Source organism: Balaenoptera ricei, chromosome 9 (assembly GCF_028023285.1).
Source record: "Balaenoptera ricei isolate mBalRic1 chromosome 9, mBalRic1.hap2, whole genome shotgun sequence".
Classification (NCBI taxonomy): domain Eukaryota; kingdom Metazoa; phylum Chordata; class Mammalia; order Artiodactyla; family Balaenopteridae; genus Balaenoptera; species Balaenoptera ricei.
In genome coordinates, this window is record NC_082647.1 from 23,675,812 (window position 1) to 23,692,644 (window position 16,833).

Here is a 16,833-nt window from a genome sequence, read left to right on the forward strand (position 1 = left end):
CTTTCTAGTGAATACCTGTTGACTCTTTTGGTATCCTCTGCTCTTAGATCCATTAGATACCCTATTGTTTCCCTCTGCTTCTGCCTTTTACTGAAGTTGAAACAGGTCTTACAGATGTCACTGGCTTGTCCCCATCCACTTATATTTTGGGGTTCCTGGAGATAATTAGATAATACCTAGTTTTGTTGTAAATGTCTGTAGTGCTTTGGTTTTGCTCTTTAATTGCTCTGTTTTTATGAGGACATTTATGGTGATTCCAAGGCTGCTTATTTGCTACTATTTTTTAAAATATCAACTTGAGGGTGGTATATTTTGATGGCATATTAAATCGTAGATGTGCTTGGGTTACTGGTTAGATAATGAATGGCTAAAAACTGTGGCTTGGAAGATTTTTTGTGACAGTATGCTGGGGTAAAAAGTACAAAAAATTAATAAATACATTTTATCTAGAAGGAAGTTAATGTTTCATGCTTGTTTTTTCACCAACTTATTACTTGATTAAAGCTAAGTTTTATGTCAATAGACATATCATTGTGAGTTTTAGAGTCTCTTTTCAGTTTACTTTGGGAACTCATACAGGCCATTTCCTTGACTTGCCATTTATCTTTGGAAAGATCTTGAAGAATCATTGTGTATTACTTGTGAAGTGCTCTATCTTCATAAGAAATTGAGTAGGTAAATCTATGTGATCTTTCTTTACAGTTGGCTCTGTTCCTGAATTGGGATTGAAAAAGATTTTCAGTCCATTATTAACAGCCCATTTTAGCCTGCTCCCACTCCCATGAAGAGGCAGTTTGGTATAGAATTGGATTAGAATTTATCACTTGTTGATTAGTTGCCTACTTTATACTGCATGAGTTTGTTCCGAAAGTTATCTTTCAAAATAAGGCTTTGTTTTATAACTGTGACTAGCTGTTAGAGACCAAATTCTATGCTTTTGTTCTATTTATTATTTCCATAGATGCTCCTGTGGAAATGATTTTAGTAGCATATACAGCACTGTGCCAAATATAAAAACATTAGAAAATAATTGAAGTATGTGAAATAGTTTTTGTACTGTTTTAGTCAGGAACTAAAGATTGAAATGTAGGCCTATTAAGACCAATATGAAATATATTCTCCTATTTATAGATATATTAAAATAGCTTCCAGACTCAATTCTTAGAGTGAACAAAAGCTTACTTATTTTAAGTGGAAAAGAGAAGAAACATCCAACCTATAGATGGGGGTTGGAAGCTATACAATGACATTTTAGTTTTAGTAGAAACTTTTGGGACATTCTTTATACTCTCCCCCCTACACAATTAATAATTCTAGTCAGCAAGATTAGATCTATTTATTCAGTTGATAACTCTCATGCCTTCCTACAATCAGAAGATTTTAGGTAATACTTTTGTTGAGCATGGCCTATAAATATATACCGTAGTTTGAAGTTTTGGCTGAATTAGTGGGCAATTTAGCTTGTCAGATTTTTCTTTCATTATACTTTGGTCTAAATAAGTTTGTATATGTATTGAGGTTGTATGGCATAAACGTTGTTTAGAAAAGTAGTTTTTAAGACTTTTTTTTTTTGTCTGATCTACTTTCAGGTTCATGCATGGGAGATTTCAGACCAATTGTTACAGATCCGGCAAGATGTGGAATCATGCTATTTTGCTGCACAGACCATGAAAATGAAGATTCAGACCTCATTTTATGAGCTCCCCACAGACTCTCATGCCTCTTTACGGGACTCATTACTAACCCATATCCAGAACTTGAAAGACTTGTCACCTGTCATTGTAACTCAGGTAAATCCTATGCTTCTCATTAGGAAAATTTGTAAGACCATTTGGATTTATCAAGTTAATTTTGATTGACATTGCTTGCTAACCCATGTGAAGTGATGTTAACTTTTTTACAGACTCATTGCTATATTCTTATAAGTGAATAGAAAATGAATATTTAAATCTTTGTATTCATCTTAGAATTCATTTGATACCAAACTAACTTGAATACCAAAAAGTGGAGGAGGTCACACACACACACACACACACACACACACACACACACACACACACACACACACCACCCCGCTGTTAAAATTGTAGATGGTAAAGTACTGTCCTGGGTCAGAGGTCTACATTCCTGTCTTTTAAAAAAATCCTTTCTAGACTGATTGGCTAGTAAAAGTCTCATGAATGAAGTGGTGAACTAGAGCATCTGGCCTTTCCACCTTAGGTAGGGAAATACATTAGAAAGGAAAACTGGAAGCTTCAGTGAGTACATACTCACATGTGTTCTCTGCCTGTCATGGAAGTGTCCTTGAAGGGGAAGTAGGCTTTTGCATAAGCCTTCAAGATAAGACATGAAGAGAAGGGAAATGGCAATCCATTACTTGAGGAGTGAGTCAAAGGGCTGACTTTGTCAGTAGCTTTGGCTTTTTGGCAGAGTATAATTTATATGTCCATGAAGTTCTATGGTATTGCCAAATAAAAGTAAGTATTGATATATTCTGAGGAAAATCTAGAGTCTGTTCTTTCTGACTTCTTTTTGTTATTTTTTTTGGTTTGGTTTTTCATTTTTAAAGGTTAACTTTTAAGTCCCAGCAATTTATAGTTAACCCAGAAGAATTTACATGATATGTAGCTGTGGGGGTGAGAAGGAGGGTGGTGTCACAGTCTTAGTTGTCATATTTTTTGGAAGAAATTTAGCTTCTTTGCTTTCCAGTTAATATTGATGCTTACTCTATTTCTGTTCATCTGTCTATTCATTTATTTAATCTCTTTTTACTCAGCTGGCTTTAGCAATAGCAGACCTTGCTCTACAGATGCCTTCCTGGAAGGGATGTGTACAAACATTGGTAGAAAAGTAAGTAACTTGTATTGACTATATGCTAGCGTTTACCATTAACCTACACAGAGAAATCTGTTAGCAATAGCTAGACATTTGGACTATTCCCCCAAAACTCTTAATGTAGAATTATTTATTAACTTTTGTTAGATTAAAAGAAAATCATTTAAAATTTAAATACTACAGAAATATGTCATGTGGGACTTAAAAGAACTTCATAGTTTACACGCACACACACACGCTTCTTGAATTAACTACAACAACGTATTTCATTGCCTTGTGGATCACTCCCACTGTCATATCAGTGGTTTTTATAAAAAACATTGTCAGAATGTTTAAGATTATATTAAATTAAAAGTTGTTATGAGTATACATTCTTACTAATTGGGGTTTATTTCATGCCTATAAAAGGGACAGTATTATTTTTAGATATATGGATCTTGCTGCTTCGAGTAAAGTATTTCCTCATGGTCTTGGCAAGATAATCTTGATATTTGCTTGCATTTTGGCATTTGGTTAGGAAATTATTTTTGAGCAAAGTGGATGTCCTTTTTACCACCAACTATAGTGTGTCATTAAAACCTTTACGTGGATAATTTATTTTTTGTTTTAAGAAACTTTTTATTAATAATATTAATATATGCTCTTTGAAAAAATTTTAGCAGTATGGAAGCTTTCAAAGTAAAAAGTAAATACCTTCCCCTCTTCCTATTCCTGTATTTTATAAGTAACCACTATTGGTGATTGACTGTATAGCCCTCTAGACTTCCCTTTAAGCATTTTAAAATAAATAAGTGCATATATATTAATATGCATATACGTATGTATTTTTTTCAGTTGTATGTAAAAATATGTTTCATATCCTTTTTTTTGCTTAATATGTTGTGGACATCTCACGTTACGACATAGGTACTTGTTATAATGGTTGTATATGTTCCATTGTATGATATCTGTAACCTTTTTTATCCTGTCTAATTATGGAGGACCTTTATATTTTTCCAGTATTTTTGCTATTATAAAAAAATACTTGTGCATATACATCTGCATGTGTATGTGAGATTTTTCTGACAAGATAAATTTCTGGAAGTGGAATTGCTGGGTCAAAGATTATTATGCAAGTTGAAATTTTGATTTCTAGATATCTTTCCAAAAAAGTATATCTATTTTTCTCCCCTTTAACAGTAGTGAGAATTCTACTTTTGTTGTTGTGGTTGTTCTGATGGCTGTTGTTATCTTATGTGATTGTGTGGGGCTGTGATTGTGAGTGTGGGGCACATTCTGAATAACTTATATCTCTCCTCTTTTCTTTCCTAGATATAGCAATGATGTAACTTCTCTGCCTTTTCTGCTGGAGATCCTTACAGTGTTACCTGAAGAAGTACATAGTCGTTCCTTACGAATTGGAGCTAACCGGCGTACAGAAATTATAGAAGATTTGGCCTTCTATTCTAGTACAGTGGTATCTCTATTGGTGAGTATGTTTGAAATACTGAGTTGCTGCCTAGGGGCAAAAAGCCTTGGTGGTTATTTAGTAATTCAATTGCACTATTGTGAAATAGCTTTCTTAGCAAAATTTGACAATGATAATACGGTGGCATTTATATAATACTTTACAGTTAAAAAGTACTTTCAGAAGCTGTACTTTTTGAGCTTCTAAGTAATGCTTTCAGGGTGGTGTTCTCTCCATTTTATGAATGAGAAACAGGCTTTAGAGTGACACCACTGCTAATTCAGAGTTTGAACTCAGGTCTTCTGATTACATGTCCCTTGCTCTTCTGCTTCTTCATGCCACCGACTGTAGGCTCTTGATCAAGGACTGTGCTAAGGGAAGTGTGTATAAATTTACTTTACTTAAGGAAAGGATCCTCTCTAAGGGGTGAATTGAGATTTTTTGATAGGGTGGTGGTACAGGACTTTACTTAACCTTTGAGCCATATCACAATTATAGATTAGCTAATACTACACCATCCTTTAAAAAAGAGTTAATTTTTGATTAGGTGGAAATTTTAATGCCCTAGGCCAGGGTGGATAAATTTATGGTCCATGGGCTGGTCACCTATTTTTGTAAATAAAGTTTTATTAGAACACAGTCATGCCCATTCAGTTACACGTTGTCTGTGTCTGTAATTTTGGGCTAAAACGGCAGAATTGAGTAGTTTTCACAGAGACCATATGGTCTGCAAAGCCTAAAATAGTTACTGTCTGGTCCTTTATAGAAAAATTTTGCTGATTTCTGAACTACTAGATGGTATTAAATTGATTATCTAGCTCACATCTCATTTTTAGGTCTTTATTGTCCAGCTCAATTTTCTCAACAATGTGCTTTATAATAGATTATTTTTCAGGAATGTGTTTCAGTACTTCAGCATCATAGAACTTTTTATTTGAAAAAACCAAATTTTGTTTAAAATTGTGTTCAGTTTGGTGTTAGAAATTCATTGGAAACTTTTTTAAGTTAAATGTATTTTTCAATTAACCATTTATATTAAAGAAATAGTGTAATAGAAAATTAGAAAATATAGATAAGCAAATTACATTCAAACCACCTGGGATCACACTATTTATTAATCCTTTAGCACATATCCTCTGTGAACATATATACAGATTTTGAATATCCAAATGAAAATATGCTCTACCCTTCTGCAGACTGCTTTTCCAGTCATCCAGCTTCATCTTTCTATTTCAGTAAGTTTTTATATCATCTAATAAATACCTAAACCATATTCACATTTCCTGAGTTGGTCCTAAAATAGCGTTTACAGCATTTTTCCAAATCAGTATCCAGTCTAGAACCATACCTTGTATCAAATTATTATGACTTAATCACAGTCCCCCTTCTTCTTTTTCAAAATGACACTGATTTGTTGAAGAGATTGGACTAGTTTTATAAAGCATCTTCTTACCTCCTGGATTTTCTGTTGCCTTGTCTTTGTTTCATTTAGTTTGTTTTTCTATTCTCTGTAATTCCTCTAATTGGAAGTTATATCTAAAGCAGCCCTACTCAGTAGGAATTCCTCAAGAGAACTAAGCCTCAAATGCCCTAAGGCACCCATTGTTTGTAATGAATTTTCTCCTGTATACCATCCATAGGATGATTGAGAAAATAGGCACTCAGATCATTTTCTGCAGGACTTAATTCTTTCCCAGAACCCTGGTAAGAAAGACTGAAAGGCTTGATGGATTAATTTTAAAAGGTTGAACATTTTTGGCCAGAAAACGTGTTAGATACTTCATGCTGCAATTTATCAGAAGTTATACTTTTTGGTTGACCTTCTGTTAGTGATGCTAGGATTGACTGGATTAGGATGATGATAGTCTGATTCTTCCATTTATAAAGTTTGTTCCCCCCCTTGTAATATAATGCAGTTTGTACGAATGTTAAATTCTAGTTTATAATCCTTGCCTTAATAATTTCATTGTGGTTTGCAAAATAATGTTTTGCTAATTCTGTCTTTCCTTCTACATATATATTAGCATTCTTCTGAGTACCCACTAGAAAGGCAGGATGAATCTTAACTTTTAAATTTCCTGTTTTCAATATAAGAGTTTTGTTTTAAAGATGCCTTAAATGTTACTTTTTTTCCCTGGCTTTCTCTTTATGCTGTATTATGGACCCATGGACCCAATTTTCATTGATTAGGGTGTCCGCTTAAGTTATTCTTCTGATGCTTTAAATGTTGTAACTTTGGCTACTGGAGCACTTCTTTATTTCCTAACAGAAAAAGATGACTAGTATTCATCTAGTTACTTTCATGCCCCAGATCTAGAATCCTTAGTTCCTTTTAGTATCAGTTTGGGTCCAGTCAGGAGAGAGAAACCACTTAGTAATTTGTTGGGGCTTTTTAATATAAAGAATCTTTAACTATAACAGGCATCTGTAGTAATGAGGGCTTGTCTAGTAAGAGGTAAAGAGAGCTCTAAAGAATATAGAAATAAAGCAGATACAAGGAGCAGTCATTAACGCTGAGATAGAGTTTCCAAGGAAGGAAGAGTTCACCCCCCTCCCAGGACTGAGATTCAGACCCTGTTGGTGACGGTATAGCTATGGTAAAGAAGTCATCGTGGTGCTGCATGCCGCTGAAAATCTGTCCTCTCAAGCTTGCTGGAAATCTGCTTTCCAGGAAGCCCAAGAAAGTTGTTAGGGAAGGTGTCTCACCAGAGGCATTCTGCCACAAAATCACCTGGGCGTGGGAGTGCCAGGGGAAGCTGCTGGCTACTGTGCACTGGAGGCACTGGAGACTCTGAGTGCACTGAATCTGGTGCTGGAGAAGAAGTTGCACATTTCTTAGGAGCCAGAAGCACTTTGCTATAAAACTCTTGGGGGTGAGGGAGGGCGCTGCTGGAGAAACTGCTGGTCAGTGCACTGCAAGAGCTGGCACCAGAGGAGCTAGGAGTCTGGGGCTGAAGAAGCTGCACATTCTTTTTTTTTTTTTTTTAATTTATTTATTTATTAATTTATTTTTGGCTGCATTGGGTCTTCGTTGCTGCACGCGGGCTTTCTTTAGTCGCAGCGAACGGGGGCTACTCTTCATTGTGGTGTGTGGGCTTCTCATTGCAGTGGCTTCTCTTGTTCCGGAGCACAGGCTCTAGGAGCACGGGCTTCAGTAGTTGTGGCACGCGGGCTCAGTAGTTGTGATGCACGGGCTTAGTTGCTCCGCGGCATGTGGGATCTTCCCGGACCAGGGCTCAAGCCTGTGTCCCCCTGCACTGGGAGGCAGATTCTTAACCACTGCGCCACCAGGGAAGCTCCATATGTACTCTTTTACATACATTTAAACTCCAGTACAGTGGTGTAATAAGCAAATAGGAAATATGCAGAGCTACTACGGCCCTTAAGTATATATTGATTAACAAAGGCTATAATTGGTATCGACGGCTTTCTTCTTCCACAACTCATTTCATCTTTTCTCTGCTGCTATAGGCTGAACATTTGTGTGTCCAAACCCCCCACCCCACTGCCCCAGGAAATTCATATGTTGAAAACAAATCCCCAAGGTGATGGTATTGGAGATGTGGCCTTTGGGAGGTGATTAGGTCATGACAGTGGAGCTCTCATGAATGGGATTAGTGCCCATATAAAAGAGGCCCCAGAGAACTCCCTTCTCCTTTATGCCATGTGAAGACACAGTAGAAAGATAGTTGTTTGTGAACCAAGAAGCAGGTCCTCACCAGATACTGGTACCTTGATCTTGGTCTTCCAGTCTCCAGAACTATGAGAAAGATTTCTGTTGTTTATAGGCCACCTATTCTGTGTTATTCTGTTAATAGCAGCCTGAATGGACTAAGACACCTGCCCTAGCCAGAAGCTCAGCTGCTTGGGGTTCTTTACTCTGTGAAGTGACCCAAGCCTTCATTCCCCAAGAGTCTGAGCCCTCAATCATCCTGCCTTTGTGGATTGTTGCTTCTGTAGTTTTCCATTAACTTTTTGGGCATGGAAGTACGAAGAGGCTCCCTAGAAAATCCTCTGGGTTACAGACCTAGAGCTCCTTGCTTTGATTATATAGAAGCAACACAGTTTTTCCTTGGTAATTGGGATCTTTCACTCCAGCCTGTAAAGTTCCTGTTGGTTCAGTGGCATAAGAAGCCCAAATTGTCCAGGTGGCCGTCTTATGTTCCAATTTACTGGAATTATTTTTGTGTTTCTTGTTAGAAGTATTCCTTCTTTGGGACCAAGATCTCCAAACCAGTAGAGCTCAAAGTTGCTGTACTTCCCTTACTCTGATACGAGTTTCTTGATTAGCTATGATACCATGATGGTTGCATGTGGTATTCTGTGAGTCCATGAATGATAGTGCTGACAGAAACATTACAAGCAGATAAGACAACTCTACATCCAGAATATGGGTCTAATCCTCTGGACAAATCTCTGCTTCCTCCATGTTGGAAGTCCAGTATAATCAACGAACGTGGTCCCCATGGGGAATGGTGCCACTGGGGACTCAGTGTTGGTCTCTGCTGTTGATGGGTTTGACACTCATCAGTAGTGTTTACCAGTTAAGCCTTGGTAGGTGGAAATCCATGTTAACTCCATGTTTAGCCTCTATCCCTGCTACTATGGCTCCTTTGTTTATGAGCCCATCGAGCAAGCACTGGGTGGCTAGGGAAGGAGGCTGACATCATAGAGTTTGTCATTTTGTCCATCTGTCATTGGGAGATTCCTTTATAGTGGATGCCCTTTGGTGGGTATTCACATAGGACAGATATATCGTCACAGACTGTGCCCATTTAAATATCATTCATAACGCATGTATGTGGAACCTAGAAGAATGGTACAGATGAACCGGTTTGCAAGGCAGAAATAGAGCCACAGATGTAGAGAACAAACATATGGACACCAAGGGGGGAAAGTGGCGGGTGGGGGTGTTGGTGGTGGGATGAATTGGGAGATTGGGATTGATATGTATAAAATGGATAACTAATAAGAACCTGCTGTATAAAAAAATAAATTCAAAAATTCAAAAAATATATCATTCATATACGTCTTCTTCAGACTTCCTTGTCACCAATCTTCCAATCCTGTTTCTACCAAATCCCTGATCATCCATCCGAATGATTGACAAATGTCCATGAGTAAGTGGAGATCCATATTTCTGGTCATCTCTCACTCCAGACATGGTGGACAGCCATGCGTATTGCTTGAAGATATGCTTACTAGGAGGGTTTTCCTTCAGCACTGGCCTTCACTAAAGCCCCTGAGTGGGCCTGTAATGCTGCAGCTGTCTACCTTCAGGTGGTACCAGCATATTATGCAGAGCCATCTGTAATCCAGGCTTGAATTTTTTCTTCTTCACTTATCTGGTTTGTAAGGAACACCCCAGGAGGCCACAGGCATGGATTGAAGGGGATGAATCAGTGCAAGAAGAGGGTGTCAAAGGAATCTGAGCCACCTACTCATGCAATGTTTTTGTAGCTTCCAAACCTTCCCGCACTCAGTCTCATATCATTTCCATTTGATGACAGATTGCTGCTATGCATGCCCAACCTTATGGCTAGGTAGTTCAGATGATACTTAGTTCATGATGGGAATCTCAGGTGTTGATGAGATTGGTGTCCTATGGATAGGCCTACCAAGGCCCAGTAGCAAACCAGAAGCTGCTTCTCAAAAGGAAAATAGTTACCTGCAGAAGAGAGCATAGATTTGTTCCAAAATCCTAGATATTTGCACTACAACATTCCTATTGGTACTTCCCAGAGACTCCATATACTCATTAAATCCAGAATCTCAAGGAAGTACACGCGTATCAATGAGTTTGGCTCAATCTAGTGTTATATTCCAGCCTTCCTTGGTCTAACGCCTTTAGAATACACTCCTGCATGTATCCCAGCTTTCTTCAGACACATATAAACAAAGTTTTACAGTTCTCTTGGTGTATAAGTTATTTCCTCCTGCATGTACCTGTTCCCCTAGAACCTTCTGAGATTTGACCCTAGTTATGAGTGGTACAGGGGATGGTTGTGGTAGGTATTGAAGAGATTGGGCATCCTCTTTCAAGGCATCTGTCTCAGATGGGGTTATTACAGGGCTTTCAAGCTGAGGAAGGCTAGTCTCAGACACTGGAAGGCAGGCCACTTTTATTGGTAAGGTAGACTCAGAGTGACTTGGGGTTTCAGGATTATCAGTTTCATTAGGGTCCAACCAGATGTCTCCATTCCATGCATCAGAAGTCCATTCTTGTTGTTTTTTTTTTTTTTAAATATTTATTTATTTATTTATGGCTGTGTTGGGTCTTCGTTTCTTGTGCGAGGGCTTTCTCTAGTTGTGGCAAGCGGGGGCCACTCTTAATCACGGTGCGCAGGCCTCTCACTATCGCGGCCTCTCTTGTTGCGGAGCACAGGCTCCAGACGCACAGGCTCAGTAATTGTGGCTCACGGGCCCAGTTGCTCTGTGGCATGTGGGATCTTCCCAGACCAGGACTTGAACCCGTGTCCCCTGCATTGGCAGGCAGATTCTCAACCACTGCGCCACCAGGGAAGCCCGGGTCTTCGTTTCTGTGCGAGGGCTTTCTCTAGTTGTGGCAAGCGGGGCCACTCTTCATCGCGGTGCGCGGGCCTCTCACTATCGCGGCCTCTCTTGTTGCGGAGCACAGGCTCCAGACGCGCAGGCTCAGTAATAGTGGCTCACAGGCTCAGTAATAGTGGCTCACGGGCCCAGTTGCTCCGCGGCACGTGGGATCTTCCCAGACCAGGGCTCGAACCCGTGTCCCCTGCATTGGCAGGCAGATTCTCAACCACTGTGCCACCAGGGAAGCCCCCAGAAGTCCATTCTTTACCAGTTTCAGAACTTTCACATGAGAAACTTGGTGAGACTTATAAATTCAACTGTTGTTTGTAATTCAGCAAGCCACACAATTAAATTTTGTATATGAGTTCCAGCAGTATTAGCCCTGCAGCTACAAAAAATAAGAGCTTTATTTGGAGCTGCTGTGGAAGCTGTCTAGTTCTCAGACTGTGACTTGAGTTGGGTTAACCGACCCGAGCTTGTCATTTTTTGTAAGCACTCAAATGAACTAAAAAAAGTTCAGTGGCCACTGTAGTCCTTACAGTCATCATTACTGCCACGATGGGCAAGTGCAATTAGCCACTTGGACTTGACTTAGCACTTTATCACAATTGGCAACAGGTGTTAAGATTGATTTATCATCATGAAATCTGAAAAATATATCCTTGTGGTGCTTAATAAGGTCTATAATTTTGCCGTGAAGCTTGTCATGTTATAGAACCTAGAGCATGAAATTAGTCCACAGTTACCAAGAAAAATAGGTATTTCGCTGTAATAGATACCAAAGGCTTCTTAGAACCTTTTCACTCAGTTCCCCCACGTTCTCTTTAATGGTTTTATTCTATCTTATTTTCTTGTCAGTATTATACTTTTGTGGTCTATTCGAATGGACTTATTCCTAAACATTGTATTGAACTTTATAATTTTTAAAAATATTCTTCTTCTTGCTCTTAAACTGAGCCTGGCCTCTAATATTTTTCTCCATTTATTCTCCATTTCGTTAATTCAAGATCTATTATTATTTACCTCTGCTATATTTTTACTGGTGAGCTCTTCTGGTATTTATCTTTTAGCTTTTGAGGTCTTAACTTTAGTAAGAGATAAGAGTCTTTAATAATACAGTTCTCAAAGAGAAACTGAAGGCATCTCTTAGTTCTGAAGCTTTGTGGTGAGTGTTTGATTTAATTAATAGAATTTCTTCTCTTCAGAGCAGCTAGTTTTAGATGTAGGGTTTTTCCAAAATTCTGTCTTAAGTTTGAGTCAGTAGTTAGAATGTATAATCAAGTCCTTCCATTTGTAAACATCACGCCTTACTAAAATTGAAATGTCATTCAGGAAGCATAAAGGCCAAGCAATTGTGTCATGAGTTTATAGCAAGAGCTTCAAAGATTTAGGTGTGTGTGTGTGTTGGTGTGGATGTGGGTGTGTGGTTGCCATGCACTTACTTGAATCTTTTCTTTTTTCTTCATTCATTTCAGTTCAGTTCAGTGTAATTCAAACTAATTAATACGTATGTAATTATTATTGCCTGATACTGCAAACATAGGGGGAACATGGCTACTTGGAAGTATAATTGTCAGCATTTAGATCATTATGGGATTACATACCACTACCACCCACCCCCATGCATTCTAAATGCCATGGCAGTTATGATATTTCTAATCCATTGCCTGCAAAAGTTATTTTTAAACATTCTTTTTTTGTTTTTAATTTATTTATTTATTTTTGGCTGTGTTGGGTCTTCGTTGCTGCGCACAGGCTTTCTCTAGTTGCAGTGAGCGGGGGCTACTCTTCGTTGTGGTGTGTGGGTTTCTCATTGCAGTGGCTCCTCTTGTTGCAGAGCACAGGCTCTAGGCGCACGGGCTCAGTAGTTGTGGCGCACGGGCTCAGTAGTTGTGGCTTGCGGGCTCAGTAGTTGTGGCGCACGGGCTTAGTTGCTCCGCAGCACGTGGGATCTTCCCGGACCAGGGATCAAACCCGTGTCCCCTGCATTGGCAGGAGGATTCTCAACCACTGCGCCACCAGGGAAGTCCCTATTTTTAAACATTCTTTATCCAGAAAAAGTTGCATTACACCTTACTTTGGAAAAAGTATACATCACAAAAGCAGTTTACAAAGAGAAACAATGGTGAGTTTTAGTCTGACTTTTCATTTTATCTTTTATAAACTATCATATTTATAGTAATATCACTTTCTGTGGATGGTATATTTGCTAGAGTATTCCAGTGCTGAAGCTGAAATACCAGCTTTTCATGAAGCAATATACAATAGTACAACCAGCTTATTTCTACTCTATAAAATTGAGTGTATAGATGTGTTATTTATTTTAATAATTTTTATTGAGATATAATTGATTTACAATATTAGTTTCAAGTGTACAACGTAGTGATTCAGAATTTTTATAGATTATACTCCATTTAAAGTTGTTGTAAAATATTGGCTATATTCCCTATGCTGTACGATATATGCTTATTGCTTATTTATTTTATACATAGTAGTTTGTACCTCTTAATCCCCTACCCCTATCTTCCCCCCTCTCCTTTTCCCCTCTCCCCACTGGTAACCACTACTTTGTTCTGTATCTATGAGTCTGTTTGTTTTGTTACATTCATTTGTTTGTTTCATTTTTTAGATTCCACATATAAGTGATAACATACAGTATTTTTCTTTCCTATTTCACTAAGCATAATACCCTCTCCAGGTCCATCCATGGTTGTTTCACATGACAAATTTCATTCTTTTTCATGGCTGAGATGATGAGTATTACTTTAAAGACAATTCTATTGATAAGATTACATTAATGCAAAAGTTGGATCTAAGAAATATACTGATAATTGTTTCTGAAACATATCTATCTTTGAACCAGTCTATAACCTCTCTGTACCTCAGCTTCCCAGTTGAGAAAGTGGAGATAATAATAGTACATACCTATACAGTTTTAGTGGGGATTAAGTGAATTAAGAGTGATGAGACAGGGCTTCCCTGGTGGTGCAGTGGTTAAGAATCCGCCTGCCAGTGCAGGGGACATGGGTTCGAGCCCTGGTCTGGGAAGATCCCATATGCCACGGAGCAACTAAGCCCGTGTGCCACAACTGCTGAGCCTGCACTCTAGAGCCGCGAGCCACAACTGCTGAGCCCGCGTGCCACAACTAGTGAAGCCTGCGCGCCTAGAGCCTGTGCTCCGCAACAAGAGAAGCCACCGCAATGAGAAGCCTGTGCACCGCAACGAAGAGCAGATCCCGCTCGCCGCAACTAGAGAAAGCCTGTGCACAGCAACGAAGACCCAACGCAGCCAAAAATAAATAAATAAAATTAATTAATTAAAAAAAAAAAGTGATGAGACAGTGTCTGGCAATTAAAAAGCACTTTTAACTGTTAGCTGTTATTGTTATCCTTCTCATCATTACACCTGTAAGGTGATTGTAATAATATTTTAAATATAAAGATTGACATTATTTGTTGTAACTTTTTTTTTCCTTCTTTTCAGATGACTTGTGTAGAAAAAGCAGGAACAGAAGAGAAAATGCTTATGAAGGTCTTTCGCTGTTTGGGAAGCTGGTTTAACTTAGGAGTTTTGGACAGTAACTTCATGGCTAACAATAAGTTACTAGCACTCCTTTTTGAGGTTTTGGTAAGTAATGGCTTTGTTTATGAAATGGTTTTTGTTTGTTTCTGGCACATAGTCACTTAGGGTAACTGCCCTTCTGGGATATAAGAGTGTTTTCAGAGTTTTGCAGAGAGTGGAAAGTGTATGGTAAGAAAGCAACACTGTCACTTCCTTGTTGCCAAGTACCAAATTAAGATATTAGTTTTAGTGCTCAGAATAAAATGTAGTTAGGTTTAAGAGGAAAGCAGTCTTATATGTAGATATGTATAGATCAATGATTTACATATTAAAATTCAAGTAACAAAAAAACCATAGGTCTCTTTTTCTTATTTTAAAAGTGTTAAGTTGTGTGTTTCTAATAATGGCCATTGGATGTTTGAGACAATTACAAATCAGAATATTATCTTTGTAATTGAGGTAGTTTACTTAAACATCAGGGTATGTATAGGATGAATTTTGGGTTTTTGAGATCAGAAGTAATGTATTTCTATATACTTGTGCATTTGTTCCTTAAACTTTAAAAGTAACATTGCCTAGTAATAAATTCCTCTGTCTTGGTAGACAAAGAGTAAGTGAGTGCTTAGAATAAGACTAGTTTTTAGAACAAGAAACAGCAATACCTCAAGCACAAATGTTAAACAGGTCTTTGGAGGTGGGTGTGACTTTGTCTTTTTCCCCCTGATGGTTTTCCTTCCATGAACACATATTAGTATGGAAACTCTGTGTTTCCATACTGGTTGTGTGCTGGTGCACTATAATTTAGAAGATTTAGCATGATACTAGATTGATATCACTGTGAATTAAAGAAAGAAAAGGAAAACACATTGTTCAAGGAGACATTTTTGGTATTGTACTGTTGTTCATGTATTTCTGCTGTCATTCTTGGATCAGAAGCTAAAATTCAGGAAACTTAGGATGCTAATAATTGTTTTGCTAATCATTGTCTTTGTCTCCATGTCTATTGATGCCATACCTCAATATTGGTAATTTTGATTCTCATCTCACCAAGTTGTGTGAAGAGTAGTCAGTATTAAAAAATTCAGGTCCCACTTTTGTTTAAAAAGTGTGTAAATAAGTTTACATATGAATGGAGGACAGTGTAGAATACACTTCAAACTTAAAACAGTGGTGACTCTTGGGAACTGAGATCGGGGTAAGGAACAAGCTAAGGAGTGTGCTAGGGTTATATTGTCTTCTCTACTGATCCAGTGTTAGGTCCTCTGTTACTTAAGAGTGTTTCTAGAGTCAGGGTCAAATGTATTCTCGTTCTTACATTTTTTTCCGTGGTTCGAAATCATGCCACATAAAACTAAATATTTTAGTTTGCTTTATGCTTGGACCACGACCTTATTATATAACTTTTCCCCTATAGTTCTTTTTTAAAAAATATTTTTAAAATAATACTTGATATATACAAAAGAATAAATTTGAACATTTAACTTTTGAAACATAGTTAATACAGTGAATATTTTTGAATTCACTGTCACTCAATCTAAGAATAACCTAATGAATAAGTTGTGTCTTTGTGCTTTCCCAACCCTGCTTTTATAGCTCCCCCCGCCCCCCCGCTCCCCCCCGCAGAGATTCTAAATGTCCTTGTTTTTTTTATTATTCACAGAAGACCAATATGCCTTCACTAAATTTATCCAACCTCTCAACTGTACTGTCCTTAATAGAAACCCTGGAGGCCTCCCTCCTTGAACCTTCTAATATTCTCTAATTTGTATCAGTTGCTCTTTTAATCTGCTCCCCAGCTGTCACCCTGGGACTTCTCTTTACTCTGCCTCTGGATTGGTTTAACCATTTTTTTTGACCTACCTCAAATACCTTCCTCAGAAGGATATGTGGGAAATAAATATTGAGTTTTTGCATGCATTCCTGAGAAATGTTTTTATTTCATTCTTAAACAATGATTTAGCCAGGTATAGAGTTCTAGGTTCACTATTCTTTTTTCTTCAAAATTTCTAAGACCTTGCTTTCTTATGTACTGGCAGGCATCATTGCTAATAAGAAGGTGGATAAACTGATTTTTGCTCCTTTCTAAGTTACCTTCTCCTCTCCTCCCCCGAAGCTTTAAGAATCTCTGTTTAACCTTAGTATTCTGAAATAGCACAATGATGTGTTGATACTTGTTGGGCCCTTTCATTTTAGATAGTACTTGAATATCAGAAAAAAGATGGAGAAAATTTCCATAGACTAAAATAGGGCAGGGAACACATGGAATTCCATTTGGAGGAACTGGTATGGAAGAAAATATGAATTTTAGAAGTCATATGACCATGATTGAGGTACAAAAAGGCTGATTTGCTTGGCATATAAGGAAATAATAGTCAGAAATAGGAAGATTGATGGATGTTGTCTCGTTGAAGGCCATGACTATTAGGCTGTTACGTAT

The 16,833-nt window shown here is 38.0% G+C and overlaps 1 protein-coding gene across 5 annotated transcripts in view; it reads left to right on the forward strand.

The window, feature by feature from the left end:
* TNPO3 (transportin 3) overlaps nucleotides 1-16,833 on the forward strand; it is a 134,567-nt gene that overhangs the window by 77,177 nt on the left and 40,557 nt on the right. For all 5 annotated transcript variants that reach the window (XM_059933435.1, XM_059933433.1, XM_059933434.1 and 2 more), the window contains 4 exons: nucleotides 1,590-1,790; nucleotides 2,777-2,850; nucleotides 4,147-4,303; nucleotides 14,319-14,462. In XM_059933435.1, the coding sequence (XP_059789418.1) occupies nucleotides 1,668-1,790; nucleotides 2,777-2,850; nucleotides 4,147-4,303; nucleotides 14,319-14,462 (498 nt within the window). In that variant the 5' untranslated portion in view covers nucleotides 1,590-1,667. The remainder of the gene's footprint in view (nucleotides 1-1,589; nucleotides 1,791-2,776; nucleotides 2,851-4,146; nucleotides 4,304-14,318; nucleotides 14,463-16,833) is intronic.